Source organism: Brachionichthys hirsutus, chromosome 7 (genome assembly GCF_040956055.1).
Source record: "Brachionichthys hirsutus isolate HB-005 chromosome 7, CSIRO-AGI_Bhir_v1, whole genome shotgun sequence".
In the NCBI taxonomy this organism is placed as follows: Eukaryota; Metazoa; Chordata; class Actinopteri; order Lophiiformes; family Brachionichthyidae; genus Brachionichthys; species Brachionichthys hirsutus.
In genome coordinates this window covers 1,496,482-1,523,504 of record NC_090903.1, presented here as the reverse complement: position 1 = coordinate 1,523,504, position 27,023 = coordinate 1,496,482, and the positions used below count along the sequence as shown (strand labels likewise).

General features: G+C 53.7%; 1 protein-coding gene across 1 annotated transcript; it reads right to left on the bottom strand.

Annotated features, from left to right (window-relative positions):
• Positions 1–949: 949 nt before the first annotated feature.
• On the bottom strand, positions 950–26,008 carry btaf1 (BTAF1 RNA polymerase II, B-TFIID transcription factor-associated). The gene is made up of 38 exons (XM_068741511.1): positions 25,465–26,008; positions 24,100–24,257; positions 23,877–23,991; positions 21,893–22,036; positions 21,624–21,808; positions 21,054–21,187; positions 20,843–20,972; positions 19,623–19,691; positions 17,829–17,918; positions 17,650–17,745; positions 15,091–15,267; positions 14,838–14,978; positions 14,391–14,515; positions 14,104–14,224; positions 13,886–14,005; positions 13,658–13,807; positions 13,204–13,346; positions 12,938–13,112; positions 11,712–11,912; positions 10,628–11,048; positions 10,369–10,553; positions 10,141–10,297; positions 7,296–7,405; positions 6,988–7,189; positions 6,720–6,868; positions 6,493–6,645; positions 6,182–6,303; positions 5,137–5,292; positions 4,445–4,522; positions 4,246–4,375; positions 4,033–4,174; positions 3,803–3,933; positions 3,135–3,257; positions 2,891–3,043; positions 2,552–2,763; positions 2,315–2,474; positions 1,926–2,096; positions 950–1,859 (listed from the first exon to the last, which is right to left on the bottom strand). Exons 1-38 carry the CDS (start codon positions 26,006–26,008, stop codon positions 1,719–1,721), a joined length of 6,114 nt encoding a protein of 2,037 aa, XP_068597612.1. The 3' UTR covers positions 950–1,718.
• Positions 26,009–27,023: the final 1,015 nt, after the last annotated feature.

Sequence of the window (27,023 nt, the reverse complement as noted above, 5' to 3'; positions counted from 1 at the left end):
TCCCACCGGGAGGAGACCACGAGGAAGACCCAGGACACGCTGGAGAGACTATGTCTCTCGGCTGACCTGGGAACGCCTCGGGATCCCCCCGGAAGAGCTAGAGGAAGTGGCCGGGGAGAGGGAAGTCTGGGTTTCCCTGCTTAGGCTGCTGCCCCCGCGACCCCCCCGGATAAGCGGTAGAAAATGGATGGATGGATATATATAAACCTAATTTCTATTTTATATATAAATCTATATATCTTTTTCAGTGTGCAAAAAATGCTGACATGAGTTTAAATAAACATGTAACCTGACTTAAATCTGATCATGGATCTGTTTCCCCTCACTTCATGACGCAAGGTAGAGAACCCGTTCCACCTGTTCCTATAGAGAATGCCCACATCACTGAAACTCCAGTCCACGTTTTCCCTGTGACCGCGCTAATTGTTGGGACCTGCAGCGTGTTTGAAGCACACAGAGCATAATAGAAGAGCTTTAGGAGAAGAACGTGAACGGATGGATGAAGAATGGATAAAAGAAAGTTTATCACTGGTTCAGCCCCTCTTTGACTATGCTAGCACCTCCTGGTATTCCAACATCAAAGTGTCCCTGAAAACCAGGCTCCAAACTTCCCAAAACAAACTGATTCGGCTACTCCTCAATCTGGGGCCCATGACCCACCTTCTTCCTGGACATTTTGCTAGCCTAAAATGGCTCAGGGTAGAAGACAGGGTTAAACAACTCAAAATGGGATTGGCATTTAAAATAGTCAATGCAGCTCTGCCCTCAGTCCCCTCAATCCCTGCATACCTGAATAAACACCTCCACAGATTTAGTGACACCCACAGCCACAACACTAGAGGGAGCTCAAACAACAACCTGATTACCCCCTCCTACAGGACTAACATGGGTAAATCACCGCAAGGGCTTTTTAGAAATGCTCCTCTTAGACAGGATGTTTGACTGTACTTGTACTGTAATACATGCTACTGTGTGACTGTACTTGTACTGCGCCAACATTGCAATATACATACTCATTGATATATTCCAGTCCACCATGTCTTAGGGGGACATCCAGGGTGGAGACACATCATTCAAAAGAGCTGCAGAATTTATTAGAATCCCACAATCATGAACAAAAACTACAGAAATATGTACAATCTGTCCTTTTTAAAACACTTGCGGCAAGTTTCAGGAGCCCCGAGTGCAGTCCAACGCCGCTTCGCCGTCCCTCCACCCGTGTGGCGAAGCTGGACATGATGCGCACCATCCGGGGGGGTGGACGCTCCCGGAGGTCAGGGGGCGTGGCCCGATGAAAGCTGCTGTCCAGCGAGCTCATCAATCGTCCTGGCGTCCCTTTGTTGTGCTTAAACGGGACGTGTCCGTGGATGGAGGGGGGGAGGGGGGTTTTAAAAAGGCGTCGTTGGGGAGGGACAATCCCGAACGACGCGGGTGTAACGCGTGCGTCGCCATGGTTACGCTCAGCGGCGCTTCAGCTCTGAAGACGCCCTGCAACCAGCAACCAGCAGGGCGGCCTCTGGCCGGGGGGGGGGCAGCGCTACTTCAGGGAGTGCATGAAGCTGTCCAGGTTGTACTCGGTGTCGTACTGCTGCTGGTCCCACAGCTCCCCCTGGGGGGGGGGCAGCGCTACTTCAGGGAGTGCATGAAGCTGTCCAGGTTGTACTCGGTGTCGTACTGCTGCTGGTCCCACAGCTCCCCCTGGGGGGGGGGGGGCAGCGCTACTTCAGGGAGTGCATGAAGCTGTCCAGGTTGTACTCGGTGTCGTACTGCTGCTGGTCCCACAGCTCCCCCAGGCCTTCCAGCACACACTTCATGGAGGCTTTCTCCGAGGTCGCCGGCGAGGTCTCTTCCGTCTCACCCTGAAACACAGGACAAGATGCTCAGCAGCGCGGGGGGGGCTCCAGGGGGCCCCCCCGGGGTCTCACCTTGTCCAGGGTGAACAGGTTGAGGACCTGCTCCGTGCCCATGCTCTGCAGGCTGGCGTTGTCTTGGCTGATGACCGTGTTGGCGATGCTCATCTTGAACTTCTGCAGACCCATGATCTTCTCTTCCAGCGTTCCGCGCGTGATCAGCCGGTACACGTTCACGACCCGTTTCTGCAGAGACAAACACTGGCGTCACGCGTCCAACACGCGGGACGCATCGGTGCAGCGCTGCAGCCGCAGATACCACAGCAAGTACATTACAAACGTCAAATATACTCCGCTGCAGTATTCCGGCGTCCGTTTGAACTGCAGGGCATGAAGTACGGTGGCTCCTTGGGGTCACACAGACCGGACCGCTAAACAGACACCGGGCGCGGTCCGAGCGGTACCTGTCCTATCCTGTGGGCGCGGTCCATGGCCTGCAGGTCCCTCATGGGATTCCAGTCATGTTCCACGAACACCACGGTGTCCGCCCCCGTCAGGTTCAGACCCAGACCCCCGACATGGGTGGTGAGCAGCAGCACGTCGATGGAGGGGTCGTTGTTAAACCTGAGGGAGGACAAGCAGTGGCAGGAGGCGGCAGCTAGTAGGCGCCGTGCTGGAAGACGCGTCCCAAATCCACCGACCTGGACACGATGGCGTGGCGCAGGCCGGCCGGCACGCTGCCGTCCAGCCTCAGGTAGGTGACGGAGGACAGTTTGGGCTTCAGCAGGTCCTGCTCCACAATGTCCAGCATGCTCTTTAACTGGCAGAAAATTAGCACGCGATGCTGAGCCACCACCGCCGCGGTCCCGCCTTCTGAGACGCCGCCGTCTCCGAGACCGCAATCCAGCAGCAACTGGAAACAGACAAGACACGAGCGCTACGGCACGAGACAGACGGCGGAGACGCGAGCGCTACGGCCGGAGACGCCGGCCCCCGAGACGCCGGCCCCGAGACGCCGGCCCCGAGACGCCGGCCCTCACCTGCTTCAGGGCAGACAGTTTGGGCGCGTGCTGGATGTCCCTCAGGCTGGAGTTCTGTTGGGCCAGCTGCTCGGCGACTCGCTGGTACTCGGGATGCTGCGCGGTCAGGACCAGGCTGGGATGGTTGCACAGCTTCCGCAGGTACTGCAGGGCCTGTGGACACAGAGGCCGTCTCACAGGAGGACACACGGAACCCAGCGATCACACAAACACGCTGCAGCGTGGTGGGATCTGTGCGCTGTACCTGGAAGACATGGCCGGTGGCCTTCAGTTTAGGCTTGTCCTCCTCCACGGTGGACGCAGCAGAGACGCTGTCCTCCACACCGACCTTGGCCCGGGACTTTGCGAAGTCTTCATAAAGCTGAACCTGCAGAAAGTAACCGGATGCATTCAGGTTCCGGCGTTCGGAAAGGTTTTAGTGCACGCCAGAGTAAAATGCCTTTACAGTGGGTTAAACAGGAAGTGGGCGGTGCTTAAAGCCGACACCTGCCCACAAGGTACCGGCAGGTTGACTCTGAACAAGGGCGGATCATGGAACAAATAAAACATCTGGCTTCGGCTGGTGGACCTGGGCAGAGACGAAGAGTCTGCTCACGTCCGTCATCATTGCAAGGTCCCAGTTCAACCCCTGAACAGGGGACCAATAAAAGGGCGTGGCCGAGTGGGACTCCCCTGACCGTCACGGCAGGGGGCCGTCTTTAGGAAGTAGCCTCAGGGACAGACAGAACCCAACTTCACCCACAGGAGCAGGAACTTTGGAGACGGACGCAAGGAAGCACTTCCCTGAACAGGCAGAAACCTTGGACAGAACCTAAGGCTCATGGTGGACGGCCATCTGGACTGGTTGCATCTGGAAGTAAATGTCGTCATTCCACCCGAGTACTTTTTAGCCACCCTGGCGGGGCGGAGTACCTGCAGAGGACTCAGGCTGCAGTAATAGTCCTGAATTATCTTGGGTGGAAGATCTTGCAGGACATCGTCTTTCATCCTCCTCAGAAGGAACGGAAGCACCTGTCGGTGAAGCGCCTCCATCGCCAGGACGCCTAGGGGGACAAATCAACACCGACCACAGTCCCCGTCTGAATGTGAAACGACATCGGGAACTATTCCAGGAGGAAGGAGAAGACGGGGAGCCCACGTACCTGCCTCTTGCTCCCGCGAAGAACTTTTGGCATCACGACTAGCCAAGATTGGTTTTCCATAGCGAGCAGCAAACTGGCGCTCCGTCCCGAGGAAGCCCGGCATTAGGAAGTCAAACAACGACCAGAGCTCCAGGACATTATTCTGGAGACGGGTGAAACAGAACACTCAACAAGGCAACACTCCACAGACCAACCGTCACCATGGCGACGTACCTGTATGGGCGTCCCCGACAGGATGAGTCGGAAGTTGGCAGCCAACTGCTTAATGGCTTTTGACAGTTTGGTCTTCCCATTCTTGATCACGTGACCCTCGTCAAGGATACAGTAATTAAATTTGATGTTTCTGGAGAAGACAAAAATTAAAAAACCAAACGATGCCCCCAAGACACGAAGACCGATGTCGGACACGCACCTGAAAAAGTCGATGTCATTCCGTACAACATCGTAGGATGCTACGATCAGATTGTGTTTCTTTACTTGATGCTGCAACCTGGAGCAGAAGAGAGGCTCAACCCATCAGCAGGAACATGAACCCAAGCCAGAAGGGGAACAACCAGAAAGGGGAATAACCAGAACTAGAAAGGGGAATAACCCAAGCCGGAAGGGGAACAACCAGAAAGGGGACTAACCAGGACCAGAACCAGAAAGGGGAATAACCCAAGCCAGAAGGGGAACAACCAGAAAGGGGAATAACCAGGACCAGAACCAGAAAGGGGAATAACCAGAACCAGAACCAGAAAGGGGAATAACCCAAGCCAAGAGGTGGAATAACCAGAAAGGGGAATAACCCAAGCAGCAGGGGAACAACCAGAAAGGGGACTAACCAGGACCAGAAAGGGGAATAACCCAAGCCAGCAGGGGAATAACCAGGACCAGAACCAGAAAGGGGAACACAAACACGGAAATCTAGGACTTCATTTAAGAACATGCCGAGATGCATCCTACAAAGCATGTGTGAGATATTACACTTCCCGTTATCCATGCTCTGCTCTGAGGAACCAGGGGGGGGCGATGTGTCCCAGGACGGCGGGCTGGTCCCCTCGCCCACGATTACAAAGCTGTTCATTTCCTGTCAAGCTTCACACCGCGGCAAACGAGCCTCACCGTATGCGCTCCGCCGGCGGTCCGGTGTAATGCAGCGGGCTGAGGAACTCTTTGGAGCAGAACTTGCCGACCTCGTCGACCCAGTGGCCCGTCAGCGTGGGAGGACACACCACCAGAGACGGCATGAGGACGCAGTCCGGGGCTTTGGTCTGAGCCCTGCAGAGACAACACGGAGGCCGAGTTCAGTTCAGCAAAGATGGCCTGTTCCAACGGTGAGTGAAGAGGAACCCCCCCCCACCCCGATTACAGCGCTCAGGGTGGACCAGCACCACGTTCACCGAGGCGTCCATTCAGCCTCCCACAGGTGCGTTATGAAGTCTCTGTTGCAGGACAGTCAACACGTCAGCAAGACGTTCAACCGCAACGTGTTTCAGACAGTAATGATGCGAACTCGAGATAGACCGGCCGCGGTCTGGGTCTGAAGTTCTAGTCCCAGTCGGTGTGACGGGTGCTGAACCCCAACCTGCTGCCTCAGCACTTCAAAGGCTACCCTGACGGCACGAACGCACCTGGGCTGGTGCAACTCCAGAGCCTCCACCGTTTCAAACGTCTTTAGGCAAGTGACACACCCGTAGGTCCCCGACAAAGCCACCGGGGCCTGAGGGCCTGCTGCCGGAGGACGACACGCCACCCTATTGCGTGTGTTTACGGGAGGAGACCCCCCCTCTAGGGCGGCCCCTGTGGATCAGGGTTAATATATATACCCCGCCTGAAGGACCAGTAGACTGCGGGGTTCACCCAGGACCACCAGACCAGAGCCTGAAGACGAAACGGATCCCTCAGCTCACGAAGAGAGGCATCTCTTCCTGGACTGGCATTGGAGTGGACAGGGTGGCTATCGCTATGGCGACAGAGTCTTTCAATCAGCATTATGTGGTCCTTCTCTACCGCAGGGCAGCCTGCACTTTGTCCGGTGCCTTGCTCCAGGGCACCTGAACCCGTGACGAGGAGGTGAACCGGTCCCTATGGACCGAGCTACTGCTGGTTAACGTGCACGCTACCTCAGAGTCTTTGTGCGCCACCCCGGAGCCCGTGCCGTTCGTACCTCTGGTAATGGTCTCCGGCCAGAATGCAGATGGACTGCAGCGTCTTGCCGAGGCCCATGTCATCACACAAGATCCCATGCAGTTTGTACTTGTTCAGGAAGGACAGCCAGTTCACTCCGTCCTGCAAGAAGACGAAGACGCAGTTCTCCATGTGTGAGGAGGAACAAGGACGAGCACAGCCCCATCGTCCTTCTGCACCGCCAACGGTGAACGAGCCACGCCCCCTACCGCCCGCAGCACTCAGAGGTCAGTGACAGTCGCCTCTGTGTGCAGCAACAGAGCTCGGACACGCCCTGCAGAGACGGCTCACCTGCTGGTACTTCCTGAGCTCAGCCTTAATAGGCACAGGGATCTTGTAGCGCTCCAGCTTTTTGCCGTCCAGTAGTTGTTCCAGGAAGTGGCGTTCTCTGGCCTTCTGCAGGACCAGGTAAGCGGACATAGCTGGAGGGTCCGGGATCCCTGCCTAATGATCAACAGTTGGTTTTAGCGGTTGTGATGCACGGTCGGGTACCCTGAAGCCGGTCGGGCTGCCCCTACCTCCAGGGGCAGCAGGCGGATGAGCGTGGCAAAGCACTGCGTGGCCATGAAGCGGATGCTGTCGCTGGGGTCACTCATGCAGCCCAGCACCGGCACGACCAGCAGCACGATGTAGGGGACAATGTCCACGTCCAGCTGCTCCATGACACCTGAGGGGACGCGAGTCAAGGACACAACGCCGCAGGCGGCAGCACGGGTTCGGCTCCCCCGCTGCAGCCACGCCCACTCGTCTCAAGCGGCCCATCAAACACAGGAAGTCGGAGGATACAGGCCAACGCCTCGACGGCGCCTTCCTGTTTGGTGCAGTCTTCAATGGCAGCCAGCCAGGGGAGCACACACTCCAGGAAGCGGTTCATGGTCTCCAGCGTGGCTATCCTACTGAACACGCCCACACAGCGCGCCGCCATGTGACGCACTGCAGTGTACGGGTGCTGCAGGCAGGTGAACAGATGGGGCAGGTGCTCCATCAGCTGGACAGAGAGAGAGAGGTCCATTTAGAGACAGCCCAACGAACAACGTCACGTTTAAGGTCAGCAGATCTCTGATCAGCAATGAGACTTCAGGAAGCGGTCTCACCAGCGGGCTGAGCGCCGCGTCCATGGCTCCAGCCATGACTTCCAGCACCTGGAGGGAGTTGACCAGTTCCTGAGCTGCAGCGTCGCCTCTGTCCAGCTGGACCTGCCTCTCTGGGACACACAGGAGACAGCGTGTGGACGGAGAGCACAGGGCAGACGTCTCCTGAAGCTCAGGCCGAAGGACCATGCGCTCATTAGCGTCAGTGACCTCAGGGTCAAACGCACACGCCACCTCACACACAACAAGGAGCACGTCGGCGTCGGCCGAAGGTCACGTGAGATTGGGACGTCCGCTCTCCATCGAGCTACCTCAATGAGAGCAGCGTCCTGGAATCACAAAACTACAAAACTGAATTAGCATCATTAGCTTGGTGTAGTTTGGGGACAACTTGTGGAAGAGTGCGTTGACCTACAATGTGTACAAGTACAAGGGATTGCTCGTCAGCAGACTACTTTTGAGAGAAATTATAGCGCGCAGGTACATCTAGAATTATTTTATTTATTTTTTTAATATCACGGAAAAGGGTTTTAAGCGATTTAATTCTAACTATGAAACTTATTAGAGATAAATTGAAACATTTCAAGCTTTTTTTAAATTTCCAGAATCATGGCTCATGAAAATGAAAAATACGTCTCAAAATATTTCAACAATCAAACAGGATTTACAGTGGAACCTCGGTTCTGGACGTTAGAACAGAGCAGCCGAGGTGAACCGGAGACACGCGAACGAAGGCGGAGTCTAGCCGACCTGAAGCAGGAGAACGACGGTGAAGACGTTTCACGACGTTCTCGTTCGCTGCCTCTCTGGATCCGAGAGATCAGCGATTTAGACTCGTCAAGAAAACTGCGCTAGAGAAGGAAACAAACCCAGGACAGTTAACCAGTCCTTTCACGGAGGAGGACTCTTTCAAAGGAATAACCACTCCCCCTTCCTTCTGCCCCTCCCCCTCCCTCCCGACGCCGCAGCCAAAATGGTGAATGATACAAAATTGTGTTTAATTACCTTACAAAGATTTTGTTTTTCGTACTACTCACACTTATGTGTTTTCTGTTTAGATACACATAGTTACACATTAATATACCTGTAGCCATGGAAACGGACATTTATCTGCTGCGTAGGAACGGATTCATCTAGTTCATATTATTTATGATGGGAAATAGAGTTTCGGTTTTCAAACATCGTCACGGAACGAATCCTGTTGGAGAACCGAGGTTCCACCGTGAGATCGAAAACCATCACCCCGAGGCCGTCGCCCCGAGGCCGTCGCCCCGAGGCCGGCGCCCCGAGGCCGGCGCCCCGAGGCCGGCACCCCGAGGCCGGCGCCCCGAGGGTACGAATCACTGCGCCCTGTGGAGCGGCTGCTTTGACAGCCACCTTCATCTCGTCTATATTGTGGGCTCCGAGTCCCTCATCTTCCTCTTGACGCCACAGATTCTCCACAGGGTTCAGGTCAGGCGAGCTGGCCCACTAGCCATTCTCCTCTTGCTCCATCAGTACATCGGGACTTTATCTGATCTTGTGATATTTTCGCTATATCGTGATATTTTGTGGTAAATAATAAATGTTAAATTTCCAATATTCTGTTTTCGTGACCCCCGTCATTCTCTAAACGGCTGATATTCGGCATCAGCCTTTTTTATTAATCCGACGGCTGATGTGATTAATTAATTAACTATTGAGTTGTTTGTTTACTTTTGTTTGACTTTGCATTATTCTAAATTTTGATGCCAATATTTTAACTTTTACTGCGAATGAATATCGGTTATCGGCCTCCTCGACTTCCAACAAGCTCCACAGCCTCACTAGCGCAGACTTTAGCACGCTTAGCCTGCGTCTACGCGGGGTCGAGACGGGTCAACGCGTGCTCCGGTAGTCCGAGGATGGCGTCGGGCACGGCGCCATCGATGCCGCTTACAGCGGCCTAACAGTGGCCCCGCCTCTACTTCACGAGTTTCCCCAGCTGAGTGGGTTTTGAAAGGCAATCATCCCGATAGGAATGGGATCACTGTATTGATTAGTGAATTAGGGGTTGCGTGGCGACTACCTTTTAGAGCAGGCATGGGCAAACCCAGGCCCGGGGGCCATATGCGGCCCGTTGGTCTTTTTAATCCGGCCCGCCAAACTTGTCCAAATTATATCACTAAATAAAATTGTATTATAATTAAACCTCATTCATTTGACATTTTCTCTGTAATGCTACCTGTAAAAGGCCAAATCCTTTAATGCAATAGCTTTCATGTGTCATTTATATTAGCTCACACAAACACTCCATCCATCTGTTCTTGGTCCGGCCCCTCTGTCAAATTTTAGAACCTATTGTGGCCCGCGAGTCAAAAAGTTTGCCCACCCCTGTTTTAGAGTCACTGAGCTGGCCTTCCATCCAGCTGCTTCCAGATGTGTGAACAGCTTTCAAGTCTAAAGCACTAAAGCAACGCTCGTGTGTTTCTGAGGACTTAAATCACACACCGATGGCCGAAACGCAAAACACATCTGCAAAAAGATCCAGAAAAAGTAGTGGAAAACCTGCTCTGTGTACTTTGCACGGCATCAATACTGAGTGGGTACTGTTTACACACGATACAGTAGTAAAGCCTAAAATCAGTGCATCAAGTACCCTTAAAACAGCATTCTGCACAAAAACAACGCGTTTCTTGACTCTACGGTTTTGCGTTTCGGTGTTTGTAGTTTGCCGGCACCGATGGCCGACCCAACGTGAATGCGAGCTAACCCTCTCTGCAACAGATCAATGGCTTTGATTCCAAGGTGCTCCGAGTCGTCGAGGTAGAGTCGGTGCAGGAGAATCCACCACTAACAGGTCCCGGCGCCGGTCCCCCGGCCCACATACCGATACGCTGGCCCTGGGTCACCGCGGCTCTCAGCGGTCCCACCGTGTTCTCCCACAGGTACGGCAGAGACTCGGCGAGGTCCGCACCGAAGTACCTGGCGACGGTGGTGAGGCAGAACTCCGCCCCCCGTCTCTGGATCAGAAGCGGCTTCTTGCCCTGGAACAGACACGCCGTTGGACAAAGACGTCCGACCTGCTGACGGACAGGAAGCGGGAACGCAGCAGTACCTCGTCGTTATCGCTGCTGATGGTGCTGCCCGGAGGAAGGTCCGTGGGGGGCATCTTCGGTGCTTTGGGGGCCGGCCCCCTCTTACTGGTGATGACGAACGCTGCTCTTTGGTGCCGGTACAGGGTTATGATCCCCCGGGTTTTGTTGACCATGTGATGCATGCCGTCTTTCTCCAATCCACCGCCTGACGGCATCAGAGAGACAGCCAATGGCGTGAAGGCGTCCACCTCAGTGCTGAACACCGACCTAAAGACTGACCTTTAGCGGTTTCCTGCGTGGGGGGCACCGGGCAAGCCGCCGAGGGCGTGGCCACCGAGTCGACGCAGGCCGAGGCGCAGAGGTTCTTAATGATTTTGGGGTTGGGGCACGGCGAGCGCACGGAGCACTGCTGCAGCAGCTTGGCTACGAAGGCGGCCGCGTGGCCCTGGAGCAGCGCGTTCTCCTCCCGCCTCACGGCCTCCATCAGAGGCCTGACCAGCGGGTTGAGCTTGTCGGGGAGCGCCTGCAGGTTGACCACGGCGCAGGCGGCCACCATGTGGACCCGCAGGTGCAGCTGCTGCCACTCGGCGCCGGTCTCCGTCACCGTCGCCTGAGCCTGCTGCCGTTTGCCGTCCAGGGCCTGCCACGGGTCGGAGGTCACGTCCAGGCCCGCCGTCGACTCCGCGAAGAGGGTGGTCACCTAGGGGACAGAGGCAGAACCCGGGATTCAAACTACGCACCGTTACTGGGACAGATGGACAAAGCACATCCAGTCCTCGTGTTCACAACAGAACAGGCTGCAAGCCAGTCAGGACACTCAATAATCAGCCTTCACAATCAGAACAGGCTGCAAGCCAGTCAGGACACTCAATAATCAGCCTTCACAATCAGAACAGACCGCAAGCCAGTCAGGACACTCAATAATCAGCCTTCACAATCAGAACAGGCTGCAAGCCAGTCAGGACACTCAATAATCAGCCTTCACAATCAGAACAGGCTGCAAGCCAGTCAGGACACTCAATAATCAGCCTTCACAATCAGAACAGACTGCAAGCCAGTCAGGACACTCAATAACCAGCCTTCACAATCAGCACGTTTATCTGGAGCATACAAATGTCCTCTTGTGGGATCATCTTACGCTACATGCTACAATAGCACCTAGCATGCTGCTTTATGTGATCGCCGTGGCAACACAACAGCAGCACAATTGATTGATAGAAACAGTCGGCAGGATATTGAGACGGATCCCGTCTCAGAAAGCATCTTAGACACCGTGAACGTCTTAAAGGGAATCATCTCTCTCGTGTCATTCAGGTTTAGGGCGAGCGACGGGGCGGGGCGGGGCGGGGCGGGCTGCACTCACCAGGTCGGTAGCTTGATCGATGGTAAAGACGCTGCAGTCGAGGCGCTGCAGGTCCGCGTTGGACTCGGCCAGCAGCGCAACGAGCTGCTTGCACTCGTTCTGCATGCGCGTGAAGGGGATGGCGATCTCGTCGTAGTACAGCTGCTCGGACAGAACGGCCAGCAGGCGGGGCAGCACCATCGCCGACACCGCCTCGCAATCCTGGAACGGAAGCAGCCCGATTAACCCCTCAACGTCCGGCTCTGTGAAACGCTACAATGAGAAAAGCACTCGGAGCTCAGAACCAGAACCAGAACCGCGCCGTTATTCACACCGAACAACGTCTTCATTCACGTTCTCCAGTCGGAGGTTCCTCTAGATATTGGACTCGCATCGATGTCAGTAGTTTAGGGTTACACTTTCAGCAGTGGGGGGTTCCTCTGGATCTAAATCCAGAGCTTCTGAAGATGCAACAAAGCCGTTTGTGCTCTACCGACTCCACAGAGTCTCCGTGAAGACCAGCAGAAACAGAACCTCCTCATCGGAGACATTATGAAAGGGTCCAGAAACCAAATCGCTTCGTTGTGAAGGTTCACCCCGATTTCACCTGGACCCGTTTCCTCAGGTATTAAAAATAGAACAAGGGAATACAGGAGGACACGTAGAACCTGAAAGTACCGAGGAACCAGGGTCGAGGTTCTGGCAGAGAACCGTGCAGAGAGGCAGCAGCTGATCAGGTGAGACGTGGAACGTTCAGTTCAACGACGCCTCCAGCTGTGCAGGGCAGAAATCAACCTGCAGCAACAGTCGCCATAGCAACCTTCCCTAATGGAGTTTAATGTCCAAATGTAATATTTGTTCCTGACCTCATTCTGGATCAGAACCAGAAGACACGTTCCATGGTGGAGCGAATTTATTGCAGGTTTTACAAGATATGAGTTTGAGAAAAAGCCTCAATTATAAGTAAATGGGAAAATCTGTACCTCAGTCTACTGGTTTATTTATGGAAGATCCGCGTTAGCTTCCACCAACGCGGTTGCTAATCTTCCTGGGGTCCCAAAAACATTATTCTTTTAACAGTTAATCAAATACAAAACACAAAACAGCAATTATAACAGTTGATTTGAGAAACGAGAAACGTTCCTCGCCTCCTCAGACAACCCGTCCAAAGCGGAGCTAGGCCAGTTTGACCGTAATAGACGTGCTGCTATTATAACGCAGGGGAGGCCACGCCCCCGTCGGCTCACCTTCCGCAGCGCAGCCCACTCACAGAGAACCAGCGCCACGGAGACGCGCTGCAGGGCCGACTTGGAGTTGAGGTGGAACAGCAGCAGCTGACCCAGAGACTCAGCGGGTCGGATGTCCTGAGACACGGCGTTGAGCTGAGGGTCACAGATGCACCGACACAGAGCCCCCAGCAACCTGGGGGGGGGGTCAGAGCGGAGCGACGAAGCTCATTGGTCGACCTGGAGCGCTTTACGGAGAGAAACTACTTCCTGCTTGCGACGCCTACTTGGCAGCCGTGAGGCGAGCACGAATCACGACGTAGTCCCGCGTCGCCGGCTCCTCCGCCACCGTCTCGGCGCCCGCCATGTATTCCTGGACCGTTTCCTTCACCTGATTGGTCGCCTGACGTGCCTTTGTAGCAGATTTATCCTGCCGCATCAACACAAGCCTGATATTAAAGGACCACAGATCAAAGGTCTCTATCAATCATCAATAAAGCTCGACTCAGACACAGCTGCTACTCTGCATTTATCCCTTCCTGATCGGGCTGAACTTCTCTTCTGGACTCTTAGCTCCTCCTCCACGCCACTGCTGTCGCCTAGCAACCCCAGTGAGGTCCCTGAGCTGTGTATGGATCTGTAGCCCTCCTGAGGGACTTCCCTCAACGTTCACTCACTAACATCAGCGCCAGAAGGAGGCTGCCCCCCCCCCCCCCCCCCGTCATGAATCAAGCGCGGTACCTTGGAGCGGGTCTTCACTTCGAGCAGCATGTTCAGGTCTATGGGAATCTGGGAGGCCTGCATCATGAGGCAGAGCCAGGCCCCCATCCAGGGACAGCTGGCTGCTACCACGTACTGCTGGGGGGCCCGGGCCAGCAGCTCCATCCAGACCTGCACACGGATCAGGATCAGGATCAGCCGGAGAGCCTCGCCGGCGCCGATGGGGCTAGCGTGACCCAGACAACGCACCTTCTGGACCAGCTCAAGGATCTCCTCGCTGCTCTCCAGGATGCAGGCCTGGAAGATGTGTCGGAGCATATCCTGCAGGATGGGGTTGATCCACAGCGAGCAGCTCGGGGGGGGGCAGGGCTCCCTCTTGTGTACGCACTGTGGAACAGAGAACCGGCCGTCAGGCGGCGCTACAAGAACAACGTCACCGACAGAAACACGGGGACCAAACACTCCACCTGGTCGGCTTTAGACAGCAGCGTGAAGAGCGTTTCCAGCGCCGCCCGCCTCACCGACGATATGGTGTGTCTCAAGAACGGCCAGACGCGAGGGACCAGGACCGTTAGTGACTGCTGCATGCTGGGACAGAGACCAAGACGGGAAGAACACGCGTCCCGGGAAAGGGCCGTGCTGCAACGCCGCGGAACGCACGATGCCAGCAGCCAGAGGAGCGGCTGGACTCTAGTTCTGATCAATAGAAACAGACCCCGCCTCCGTCCGGCCCGTCACGCTCCCCGGGACTCACCTGCACTGGCGAACCTGCGGGTAGACGAGCAGCGAGGACAGCAGCGTCATGATGCTATTGGTCGAAGCAGTGAGGTCATCCAGGTCCAACAGCGCATCCCAAAGCGTGTTGACGATGAAGGGAACCTGAAAGGCACCATCGGGTCTCGTGTGGGGGGGCTGCGCTTTGCTTTTTATACTTTTACTGACACCACCACGAGATTGAGTTCACTAAATCCAAGACGTGCTAATCCAGAACAATCTGCAGGATGACTTCCTGTAGGCGTCGCCTTTCTCCACCCGTCCGTGGGGCATTGCCCCCGTGTTCTAACCTGGCGTTTGTTTTTAACTCGCGTTTAACGACGTCCCCGCGTTGGATTACACGTCTTTTGAATCCTGTGTGACGTCACTCGGCTTCACCTGGTGAAACAAAGCGGCACAAAGGCAACGTCTGGGTGAGCCTGCTGACCTTACTGGGCAGCAGCTGGACCAAGCCGGCCACCACGGGGATGAGGGCCGAGGCGGCCACCGCCCTGACGTCGTCGTCCAGGTCCTGCAGGCCCCCGGTGACGGCAGGGAGCACCCGGGGCAGCAGAACGGAGATCAGGTCCTACGAGACAGACACATGTCCATCCGAACAGAGCCCCCACCCTTCCTGTGTGCACGCCGCTCAAATCAAACACTTGCTACGCTACGGCTAACGGGACAGCTTATGGCGGTACCTGCCGGACAGCCAGCGCGTACTTGATCCCGAGCAGGCCGCCATGGCGGGCTTCCCACTGGTCGTCTTCGAGCAGCTTCAGCAGGACGTCAACGGTCATGGAAACAGCAACTTCCTTCATGTGGCGAAGGGCCACACCGAGGGCCTGGGCACACGTCTCCCTGACGGGGGCCACGACCTGGACACGGTCGAGGAGAAGGAGAGCATCAAGACTCGGCCGTAGAGCAGCGAGTCAGAGCGGGCTGGGTTCGGAACGCTACGGCGTTGACCGTAATCCGTCCGGCTAACCCAAAACAGAGCCATCTTAAAAACAAGAGTCAAACAACCGTACTTTCAACGACAACAACAACAACAACAACGACAACAACGTGGGCACGGCGGAAAGACGAGGGATTCCCACGTCTGAAAGCGATCTCATCTACTTCAAAGGTCTGAAAGTGAGCCGGCGTCTCCTTCTGCTCTGCCACGAGGTCACCGACAAACAGGAAACACGAAGAAGTGTGAACGGCAGGAAAAACAAAAGCAGAATAAAAGTAAATCCAACAAGTCTGTCGGGAGGGAGGGGGAGGGGGGGGGAGTCCTCCATGAAACGACCGGGTAACGGTCCTCCTGGGTTTGAGCTCCGTTTTCTACAGTAAAGTCTAAATCTCTGATTTCTGCACCCCGTCCTGCCGTGAGATCCCAGACGTCAGTTCAACAGATGTTCTCTCTGCTTTCCTCTTTTCTGTTCCAGTACTTTTACTGCTGCCTTTCTTTAGATCCATGACTAAGAGACAAAACAAGTACTCGGCCCCGAACCCTACCCGGGTCAGACTCCGCCTTCACTCACCTCGGCTCCTCTCGTGTGTTCAGAATCAGAACATTTGTTGGACTTCTGAGGCATTTCGACTCAGTTGGAGAACCGAGGTTCCACTGTACTCAGGGTGCGTTCCCACTGCGCAGTTTGCTCCCTTCTAAACGGACCAGAGTTCCTTTTCTCGGATAATCCGCTCCGTTTGGGCCAGTGGGAACGCGCATCCGGACTCTGGAGAGGATCAAAAAAGTCCGCTTCGGCGGAGCAAAGGACGGAGCAACGTACGTAGTGACGCTACGCGGTGCGTCTCCGGAAGAGGAAGTACAGCGAGTACTCCAAGCCGCTCCAAAAAAAATAAAAGTGGTGAAATATGCACTGCTGTGTGTAGAATTCATTAACTAAATATGCGTTATAATATCCGGAGACTTTACGGATCCCAGAGACTTTGTGTTTGTTAAAAACGACTAGCGTTGTGTAACATTTATGATTTAGGCCAGAACTCAATGACAGTCCCTCCCTAAAGGAGCAGCAGCCGTAACGGCGCACTCAAAAAAAAAAACATGGGAGAGGGCGGGACTTCCCCTCCTGCTTTGTCCAATCGACGAGCGCCCTTTCAGCCACGCGACGCTGCTCAGGAAGTTCGTTCCGTGAAGAAATCACAGTGTGAACGCAGACCTTTCAGCGAATTATAAATGCAGGAATTTGCTCCCAAAGGAACCGAGTCCTCTTGGCGCAGTGTGAACGCAGACCTTTCAGCGAATTATAAATGCAGGAATTTGCTCCCAAAGAAACCGAGTCCTCTTGGCGCAGTGGGAACGCACCCTTACAGTCGCCGATGGTTTTACCACAGCTTGATCAAGAAGTAGAACAAATGCTTGAACGAGAAAGGCAAACATCTTCAGGACTACAAACCGGGGAAGCTGCGTGAACAACCTGACCGTGTTATTGATGCCGTCTTCAGACCCGATCATTGATTCCGTACCAAGTCACTGCAAGCGGGCGGCGGATCAATCCCTCAGGTGCTGAGAGGCGCTTTCTGCTCTGCTCTGATTGGCTGTTAGAACCCCAGAAGTTGCTGCCTTCATCCCGGAACATTCATTTTCCCGTTACCGGGTCACGGGTCATGCTGGAGCCTATCCCAGCAGTCAGTGAGCGAGAGGCGGGGAACACCCTGGACAAGCCGCCAGTTCACCTAAGCTGCATGTTTTTGGTGGTGAAGGAAGCCGGAGAACCCGTAGAGAACCCACACAGACACGGGGAGAACCCACGCAGACACGGGGAGAACCCGTAGAGAACCCACGCAGACACGGGGAGAACCCACACAGACACGGGGAGAACCCACGCAGACACGGGGAGAACCTGTAGAGAACCCACGCAGACACGGGGAGAACCCGGAGAGAACCCACGCAGACACGGGAGAACCCGTAGAGAACCCACGCAGACACGGGGAGAACCCGTAGAGAACCCACGCAGACACGGGGAGAACATGCCAACTCCTCACAGAAAGGAAGTTGGATTCAAAGCTGTGACCTTGCTGTGAGGCCACAGCGCCACCACTGGGCCACCACTGGAACAGCCAGTGGTGATGAATGAGGTCAGAGGGAGGAGCTACACCAGGAACAAGAGCAGACATGCTGGAATGACACCAGCACAAAAAGGTTCTACTACGTTTTTGAACTCATTCAGGCAGCGCGGTGGTGGAGTGGTTAGCGCTGTGGCCTCACAGTAAGGGGGCAGCGGGCTGGATCCTCGGTTCTCCAGACCTACCTCATCGGACACGAAGTCTCCAAAGCGGTCCAGAGCGAAGACGCAAAGCAGCCGGATGACGAGGTCCTCGATCCACTCCTGATGCTGCCGCAACATCTGCAGCACAAGAGCAGCCGCTGAGCGCTCGGCGAGCTCTCAGAGAGCTCTCAGACATGCGAGGGACGCTGGTGGGGGCGTACCTGCTCTGCAGTGCTCCCCAGCAGCTTCCCCCCCCCAGCACCGTGGGACTTGAGGATTTCCCTTAGACCAGTTCCTGCACCATGACGAACCTTCAGGCGTAGGAAAGACCAGTAAGACGCCAGTGGCTCATTCGACTGCGTGCCGTGCACACACACGCCCTGTAACTAAAGGTTGCGTGTGCAATGTAACTAAAGGTTGCGTGTGTGTAATGTAACTAAAGGTGTGTGTGTAATGCAACTAAAGGTTGCTGAGTGTAATGTAACTAAAGGTGTGTGTGTAATGCAACTAAAGGTTGCTGAGTGTAATGTAACTAAAGGTGCGTGTGTAATGTAACTAAAGGTTGCGTGTGTAATGTAACTAAAGGTGCGTGTGTAATGTAACTAAAGGTGCGTGTGTAATGTAACTAAAGGTGCGTGTGTAATGTAACTAAAGGTGCGTGTGTAATGTAACTAAAGGTGTGTGTGTAATGTAACCAAAGGTGTGTGTGTAATGTAACTAAAGGTGCGTGTGTAATGTAACTAAAGGTGCGTGTGTAATGTAACTAAAGGTGCGTGTGTAATGTAACTAAAGGTGCGTGTGTAATGTAACTAAAGGTGTGTGTGTAATGTAACCAAAGGTGCGTGTGTAATGTAACTAAAGGTGCGTGTGTAATGTAACTAAAGGTGCGTGTGTAATGTAACTAAAGGTGCGTGTGTAATGTAACTAAAGGTGCGTGTGTAATGTAACTAAAGGTGCGTGTGTAATGTAACTAAAGGTGCGTATGTAATGTAACTAAAGGTGCGTGTGTAATGTAACTAAAGGTGTGTGTGTAATGTAACTAAAGGTGTGTGTGTAATGTAACTAAAGGTGTGCGTGTGTAATGTAACTAAAGGTGTGTGTGTAATGTAACTAAAGGTGTGTGTGTAATGTAACTAAAGGTGTGTGTGTAATGTAACTAAAGGTGTGCGTGTGTAATGTAACTAAAGGTGCGTGTGTAATGTAACTAAAGGTTGCTGAGTGTAATGTAACTAAAGGTTGCTGAGTGTAATGTAACTAAAGGTTGCTGAGTGTAATGTAACTAAAGGTTGCGTGTGTAATGTAACTAAAGGTGCGTGTGTAATGTAACTAAAGGTTGCTGAGTGTAATGTAACTAAAGGTTGCGTGTGTAATGTAACTAAAGGTGCGTGTGTAATGTAACTAAAGGTGCGTGTGTAATGTAACTAAAGGTGTGTGTGTAATGTAACTAAAGGTTGCTGAGTGTAACGTAACTAAAGGTTGCGTGTGTAATGTAACTAAAGGTTGCTGAGTGTAATGTAACTAAAGGTTGCGTGTGTAATGTAACTAAAGGTGCGTGTGTAATGTAACTAAAGGTGTGTGTGTAATGTAACTAAAGGTGCGTGTGTAATGTAACTAAAGGTTGCGTGTGTAATGTAACTAAAGGTGTGTGTGTAATGTAACTAAAGGTTGCTGAGTGTAATGTAACTAAAGGTTGCTGAGTGTAATGTAACTAAAGGTGCGTGTGTAATGTAACTAAAGGTTGCTGAGTGTAATATAACTAAAGGTTGCGTGTGTAATGTAACTAAAGGTGCGTGTGTAATGTAACTAAAGGTGCGTGTGTAATGTAACTAAAGGTGTGTGTGTAATGTAACTAAAGGTTGCTGAGTGTAACGTAACTAAAGGTTGCGTGTGTAATGTAACTAAAGGTTGCTGAGTGTAATGTAACTAAAGGTTGCGTGTGTAATGTAACTAAAGGTGCGTGTGTAATGTAACTAAAGGTGTGTGTGTAATGTAACTAAAGGTTGCTGAGTGTTTACCTCCCATGAGGGATTGAAGAGGTCGTTGCAAAGCTCCTCACAGAAGCTCTCCAGGGGCCACTCGCTTGTCTAAATGAGAAGCCAGGACAAAGGACACGTCATTACCCACAATGCCACTCGGTAACAACAATAATAATGCGTTGGTCTTATAGAGCGCTGTTCTGGACACTCAGACGCTTTACATTATTCATTCACTCGATACTTGGTGGGGGTGAAGCTACCGTTGTAGCCACCGCTGCCCCGGGGCAGACAGAGAAGCACCATCGGCCCTCCTGACCTCCACCGACATTCACTCGCTCACCACATTCACACAGGCAATGTGGGTGAAGTGTCTTGCCCATGGACACAACGACAGTGAACACACATGCCGGACCAGGGAATCGAACCGCCAACCTCTCGATCATAGGACGACCCGCTCAACCACCTGCTCTACCAACAGTTTCATTGGGATTCACTCAAACAAATCAGAGTTTTAAATCTCGACCCATCGTTATTCCTGAAGTAACGAAGATCTAGAGAAATGCTACATCTTGCACTTTGTAAAAACAAACAAACTAATCCTGGATCGACACCCCAGACTGGACTGAAGTCTGTTCTGGCCCCTGACTGACCCTCCAACCAAGTCTAACGGAAATCTGCTCAGGGGTTGCCGAACCAACCACCAATCAAAGACTCCGGTGACTTCACAAGAACACCGGCGATGGCCCGTCAGAGGGGAGAGTCACCGATGTTAAACGCCAGCAAGGCAACGGTGGAATTATGTTGGGCTGAAACGGCGAGTGTGTTTAAGGTACGCGGAAGCGGGTCGGAAACCTCGCCGAGAAATGACTCGCAGTTCTTTCAACTCCACTCAAACATGCAAACGCACAGCAGGCCTGCGGTCCCAACGCAGATCAGAAAGGATTCAAACCCTCAACCGATCCTCCAGTCATCATGCGGGAGACCAGCGCCCGGGCCCACCCGCTGGGGCATTGATCCAATGACAATCAGAAAGACTTCCACGCAGTCCCGTTGAAGTGAACGGAGCCTCGGCTTCTACAGGAGAGTTTGAGAATGGACCAAAACGGAGTCGGGCGACCCGCTTCAGCTCCAACTCGGCCTACATCGGCGTTTCAGGGGAAGCCGAACTTCCCTTGCAGAAGAACGCCGACACCTCAGATGAGTCGGAACTGGATCTACGCGAGCATGTCCACAGCCCGACAGCAATGACAGTCTCTTACCTCCTCCAGGACACTCGGGGACTCCGGAACATTGTCGATTAAGACTTTATTCTCTGTTGCTGGCTGATCAATAACGATATTGGTGGTTTTCCTCCGTTTCTCTTCAGGCTCACCCTCAAAGCTGTCGTTACTGAACGGCGGAGAGCACAAAGCTTGGATTATTAACCGAGCATAAAGGCGTCCTGTCCACTTGGACGCGTTGGACGCTCACCTCTTCTCGTTGGGATCCATGTCTCTGGATCGTTGCTTGGCCACCAGCTTGGCCATCCTCTTGGCCTTGTTCTTCTGACGACTGCTCATGCCTGGCCGGAACTCCGAGTCAATCAGCTCAGCGGCCTGGAGGGGCTGAGAGACGAGAGACACAGGTGTGGCGTTGAGGAGGGACCAGAGGGACACGGCAACACCGAGACACCCGAGCCAGTATTCTGCTTCGAGGCGCGAGTACCTTGCAGATGGTATCTGTGAGTATTCCTTATAATCTGTGATGGATCAAAAGTTTATGTAAGAGTACGTGTAAGGTACAATTACCGGTGCTGCATAAAGTGTCCCCATAGTGTACAACCCCCCCCTCACCGCTGTTAGCACCATCGTCTGTCTCGAAGGTAAAACTCATAAAACCACATTGTGTACTAAAACGCGTTTCCCTCGTTATTAACGTTGATTTGAGTGTTTCTCGATGCCGGAACGGATTCATTCAGTGATTTTTATATGGGAAAGGACGATTCAACGATCGAGCCCAGGACCGGAGTCCAGGACCGGAGTCCAGGACCGGACGACCCACCGTGTGGCTGCGGGAGCCGCCCCCAGTGGGGGCTTTGCTCGCCTGTCCTCCCAGCCCACAGTCCAGGTCCTCATCATTGAACAGCTCCTCCGTGTCCATGCCGAGAGCAGCTCCCATGTCCAGACCCAGCTTCTTCTGGAGAAGCCTTCTTTGTCGGGCCAGACGTTCCTTTGGGTCCATTTCTCCTGAAAACAACCCACAGTCGGGGGGGGGGGGGGGTTATTACGCGCATGCGACCCGGAGAGGGTCTGGACTGATATGTCACCTACCAGTTTTATCATCCTGCAGCTCAAACTCCGCCCCCGCAGACCCCAGGAGAGACGCCCCGTGCTTGAGCAGGCGGGAGATGTCAAAGTGGTAGAAGGTCAACCGGTCACAGGACGAGTCTTCAGGAGACTCGTCCTCACAGGACTCTACAGGAAGCAAACAGTCCCGTGGGTTCAGTCGTGGAAGCGACGAGAACCACTTCATGTCCCACCGACGTGTTGGACAACCCCACTGTGGTCCAACAGCAGACAAACACGGTGCAGTCATTAACCCCTCGATGAACACGGTAGAAATCAATGTTCACAACGCAGACTGCCTGAAACGCTGTCCTTTGCATCGTCCTCCCCAACACCAGCCACCCTCATGTCCTCCCTCACTACGTCCATGTCTCTTCTCCTGGGTCGTCCTCTAGTCCTGTCCTTTGCATCGTCCTCCCCAACACCAGCCACCCTCATGTCCTCCCTCACTACGTCCATGTCTCTTCTCCTGGGTCGTCCTCCAGCCCTGTCCTTTGGATCGTCCTCCCCAACACCAGCCACCCTCATGTCCCCCCTCACTACATCCACGTCTCTTCTCCTGGGTCGTCCTCCAGCCCTGTCCTTTGCATCGTCCTCCCCAACACCAGCCACCCTCATGTCCTCCCTCACTACGTCCATGTCTCGTCTCCTGGGTCGTCCTCTAGTCCTGTCCTTCGCATCGTCCTCCCCAACACCAGCCACCCTCATGTCCCCCCTCACTACGTCCATGTCTCTTCTCCTGGGTCGTCCTCTAGTCCTGTCCTTCGCATCGTCCTCCCCAACACCAGCCACCCTCATGTCCCCCCTCACTACGTCCATGTCTCTTCTCCTGGGTCGTCCTCTAGTCCTGTCCTTTGCGTCGTCCTCCCCAACACCAGCCACCCTCATGTCCCCCCTCACTACGTCCACATCTCTTCTCCTGGGTCGTCCTCTAGTCCTGTCCTTTGCATCGTCCTCCCCAACACCAGCCACCCTCATGTCCCCCCTCACTACGTCCACGTCTCTTCTCCTGGGTCGTCCTCCAGCCCTGTCCTTTGCATCGTCCTCCCCAACACCAGCCACCCTCATGTCCTCCCTCACTACGTCCATGTCTCGTCTCCTGGGTCGTCCTCTAGTCCTGTCCTTCGCATCGTCCTCCCCAACACCAGCCACCCTCATGTCCCCCCTCACTACGTCCATGTCTCTTCTCCTGGGTCGTCCTCTAGTCCTGTCCTTCGCATCGTCCTCCCCAACACCAGCCACCCTCATGTCCCCCCTCACTACGTCCATGTCTTTCTCCTGGGTCGTCCTCTAGTCCTGTTCCCTGGCAGTTCCATCCTCAGCATCCTTCTACCGATATAGTCCCTGTCTCTACTCTTCATCACTCTAACATGATGAACATGCACCCGTCTTCCCCCTCTTCATCTCTGTCTTCGACCCACAGTAATCCAGCGTCCCGTGGGTTAACCCACGCCAGCATTAGCTTGTTTTTCACCGGATGCCGTTCCTGACGCGACTCTCTGCAGTTATCAGTTACTGACAGCATGTCTGCGTCTGTGTGTGCGTGCGTGCGTGCGTGCGCGTGTGTGTGTGTGCGTGTGTGTGCGTGACCCGGTGGCAGTGGGCATGAATGCAAAGAATAAAAACTCAAACGTGCTTCCCTTCGGAGATACCGTGTAACGAGGAAGCAGTGGCGTTAGCTGCGTTAGCGTTAGCCCATCCTTCCCAAACAATTATGCAACTACATTTAACAGACGGGATCTATTAACTCATTCAATGCCGTTCTGATGAAAGAGGAGACTTTAATCTTTCCTCTGGTACGTTCCTTGTTTGACTCGTCAGGACTAAACATTCTGGGGGTCTTGAAAAAAGGAGCAAAACCTGCTGGCATTGAGTGAGTTAAAAAAAATCTCAATCATTTTAGTGCAAAAGAAATATTGATAGATTCTGTAACCCATCCAGTGCCGCGTGAATCGATCTGGGGGCTCACCTTCCGTCGGCGTGGGGGTGGGGTCCCACTCAGGAATATTCCTCACGATGGCCTCCACAGCTTGACCCGCAGCAATACGGGAGTCCCAGTTGGGGCTCCTCAGGTAGGTCAGCACCTTGCATGGACAGGAAGTAGGCCGTTACAGCGGAGGGAGGAGGAGGAAACAGCCACAGAATCTACAGGACCTCGACGCCCCCCCCGTTTGGACAAAGCAGTCAGACACCTTTGACGAGAGGTTGTGGAGCTCCTGTGGATGCAGCTTGACCACTTCCCCGAGCTGCTGGGCCGCTGCTTTCCTGGTTACCGGCGTCGTTCCGGTGTCCAGCAGGATGAACAAGCGATCCAGCCTGGAGGGGCAAACGACAAGGGGGGGGGGGGCACCTCAGAGCTTTAAGACTCGTGAATCAGCCAGAACCTTCAAGCGTCTGTTGAATCCCCACGAGGACATTTTACTGTCCAAACGTTACAAGATAGAGAGAATCAAAAGGCGTCGACGATCCAACGCTCTGATGGATTCATCAGCCCAACCCAACGCCGAGGGGCATCTAGTGAACGTTCTCCATCATGCTGCCCAGGCCACCAGCCCACCAGCCTACCAGGCCACCAGCCTACCAGCCTACCAGCCCACCAGGCCACCAGCCTACCAGCCCACCAGCCCACCGGCCCACCAGCCCACTAGCCTACCAGGCCAGAACAGCGGCTTTGTCTCCACGTAGACAAGGTCCCTCTCCAATGAGTTGCAGAAATGGCAGTAAAGGTTCTTTAGGCGGTTCCATCGAGTTCAGCGATGTAACCGTACTAAAATGCCATTTCAGTTCGGCTCATTTTTGGTACGAAAAAGGCAGAAAGAAAATAACTTAAAATCCTTTCATTTAAAAAATGCAAACAATAGAACTTGTATAAATAAATAAAAGCGAACCATTTGGGTGATATTTCAAATACATTTGAGTTTTTAAAACTATTGTATTGTAACAATTTGAAAATTTTAAGTAGTTAAAACTGTAAACTTTGAACACTTAGCAGCAACAGCCTGAATATGACAAATGTAACTACCACTACCACTAGTACTACTACTAGCTATTCAAGCTGAACGTTTTTGGCTGCAGAGATGAACTTCTCCACATTTTCTGTCAACAACTTTGGATTTCTCCACTTGCCTTTAGCTCACGCTAGTAATACATTTAATGAGAAAGACGCATCAAATATAACCAAACGGTACAGAAGTGGACCGAACCCAACCCCGACCCGAGTATTTACCTCCACCTGCCCCACAGAGAGCATCAACAACAGAAACTTTCTAACAATGTCAAACCAGATTCCTGAACCTCCGGTTTGTCAGCAGCCTCTGGAAGTAGGGACGGTGACATCGCCACGACTCAGTTCATCCTGGTCTCACGAGACCACCATTACCTCGACCCATCCCAACATCTGGAATCATGCGTCTACCAGCAGATGTTTTATAGAGCATCATTTCCATTCCTTTAAAGACAAGAAGTCTATTCAGTAACTCAAGATCTGTATTAAACCAGTTTTCTATTGGTGGCATCACCATGTTGTACCCCATTCCCACACCGTCCCCGCGTCGTACCCCATTCCCACACCGCCCCCGCGTCGTACCCCATTCCCACACCGCCCCCGCGTCGTACCCCATTCCCACACCGCCCCCATGTCGTACCCCATTCCCACACCGTCCCCACGTCGTACCCCATTCCCACACCGCCCCCGCGTCGTACCCCATTCCCACACCGCCCCCGCGTCGTACCCCATTCCCACACCGCCCCCATGTCGTACCCCATTCCCACACCGTCCCCACGTCGTACCCCATTCCCACACCGCCCCCGCGTCGTACCCCATTCCCACACCGTCCCCGCGTCGTACCCCATTCCCACACCGCCCCCGCGTCGTACCCCATTCCCACACCGTCCCCGCGTCGTACCCCATTCCCACACCGTCCCCGCGTCGTACCCCATTCCCACACCGTCCCCGCGTCGTACCCCATTCCCACACCGTCCCCGCGTCGTACCCCATTCCCACACCGTCCCCATGTTGTACCCCATTCCCACACCGTCCCCGCGTCGTACCCCATTCCCACACCGTCCCCGCGTCGTACCCCATTCCCACACCGTCCCCATGTTGTACCCCATTCCCACACCGTCACCACGTCCTACCCCATTCCCACACCGCCCCCATGTTGTACCCCATTCCCACACCTACACGGACTAAATATTTGACATTATTGATGACCGATGTTTGGCTGTGCACAAACACGTTGTGTTGAGGTCACAGGCAACGTATAAATAAAGTAGAGCAGATTATAGTAAGAGCCTGAGCCCAGGTACCAGCAATACCTCAGCAGAACTGCAGACACGTCTACTGCACAGTTAGCCTTTCACCACAACGTTACCGCTGGTTAGCTAGCTGGTAGACTTCACGTTAGCCTTACACCATACCACAATGCTACAGCTAGCTGGTAGACTTCACGTTAGCCTTAAACCACACCACAACGTTACAGCTAGCTAGTTGACTTCACTTTAGCCTTACACCATACCACAATGCTACAGCTAGCTGGTAGACTTCACGTTAGCCTTACACCATACCACAATGCTACAGCTAGCTGGTAGACTTCACGTTAGCCTTACACCATACCACAATGCTACAGCTAGCTGGTAGACTTCACGTTAGCCTTAAACCACACCACAATGTTACAGCTAGCTAGTTGACTTCACGTTAGCCCTACACCATACCACAATGTTACAGCTAGCTAGTTGACTTCACGTTAGCCTTACACCATACCACAATGTTACAGCTAGCTGGTAGACTTCACGTTAGCCTTACACCACAATGCTACAACTAGTTAGCTAGCTGGTTGACTTCAGCCGGTCGCCGCCATAGCTTTGCCAAAAGGAATGCTCTTAGGGATTAGCGGGTTTAATGGCTAATTCTTTAGAAACCCCGTGCAGATTAAACCGAGTGAACCCAAGATGATCTTACCTTGAAACAGCCATGACCGGCGACGGAATGACTGCTCACGTCCCGCAGCAGGAAGACAGTATTCTGAGGCTGTGCTCTCTCTGCTGCTAGCGTCACAATGCCGAAGATAACTGAAGTCATTAGCTATTTAGCAACAACCGCTAGCTAGCCGAGGCC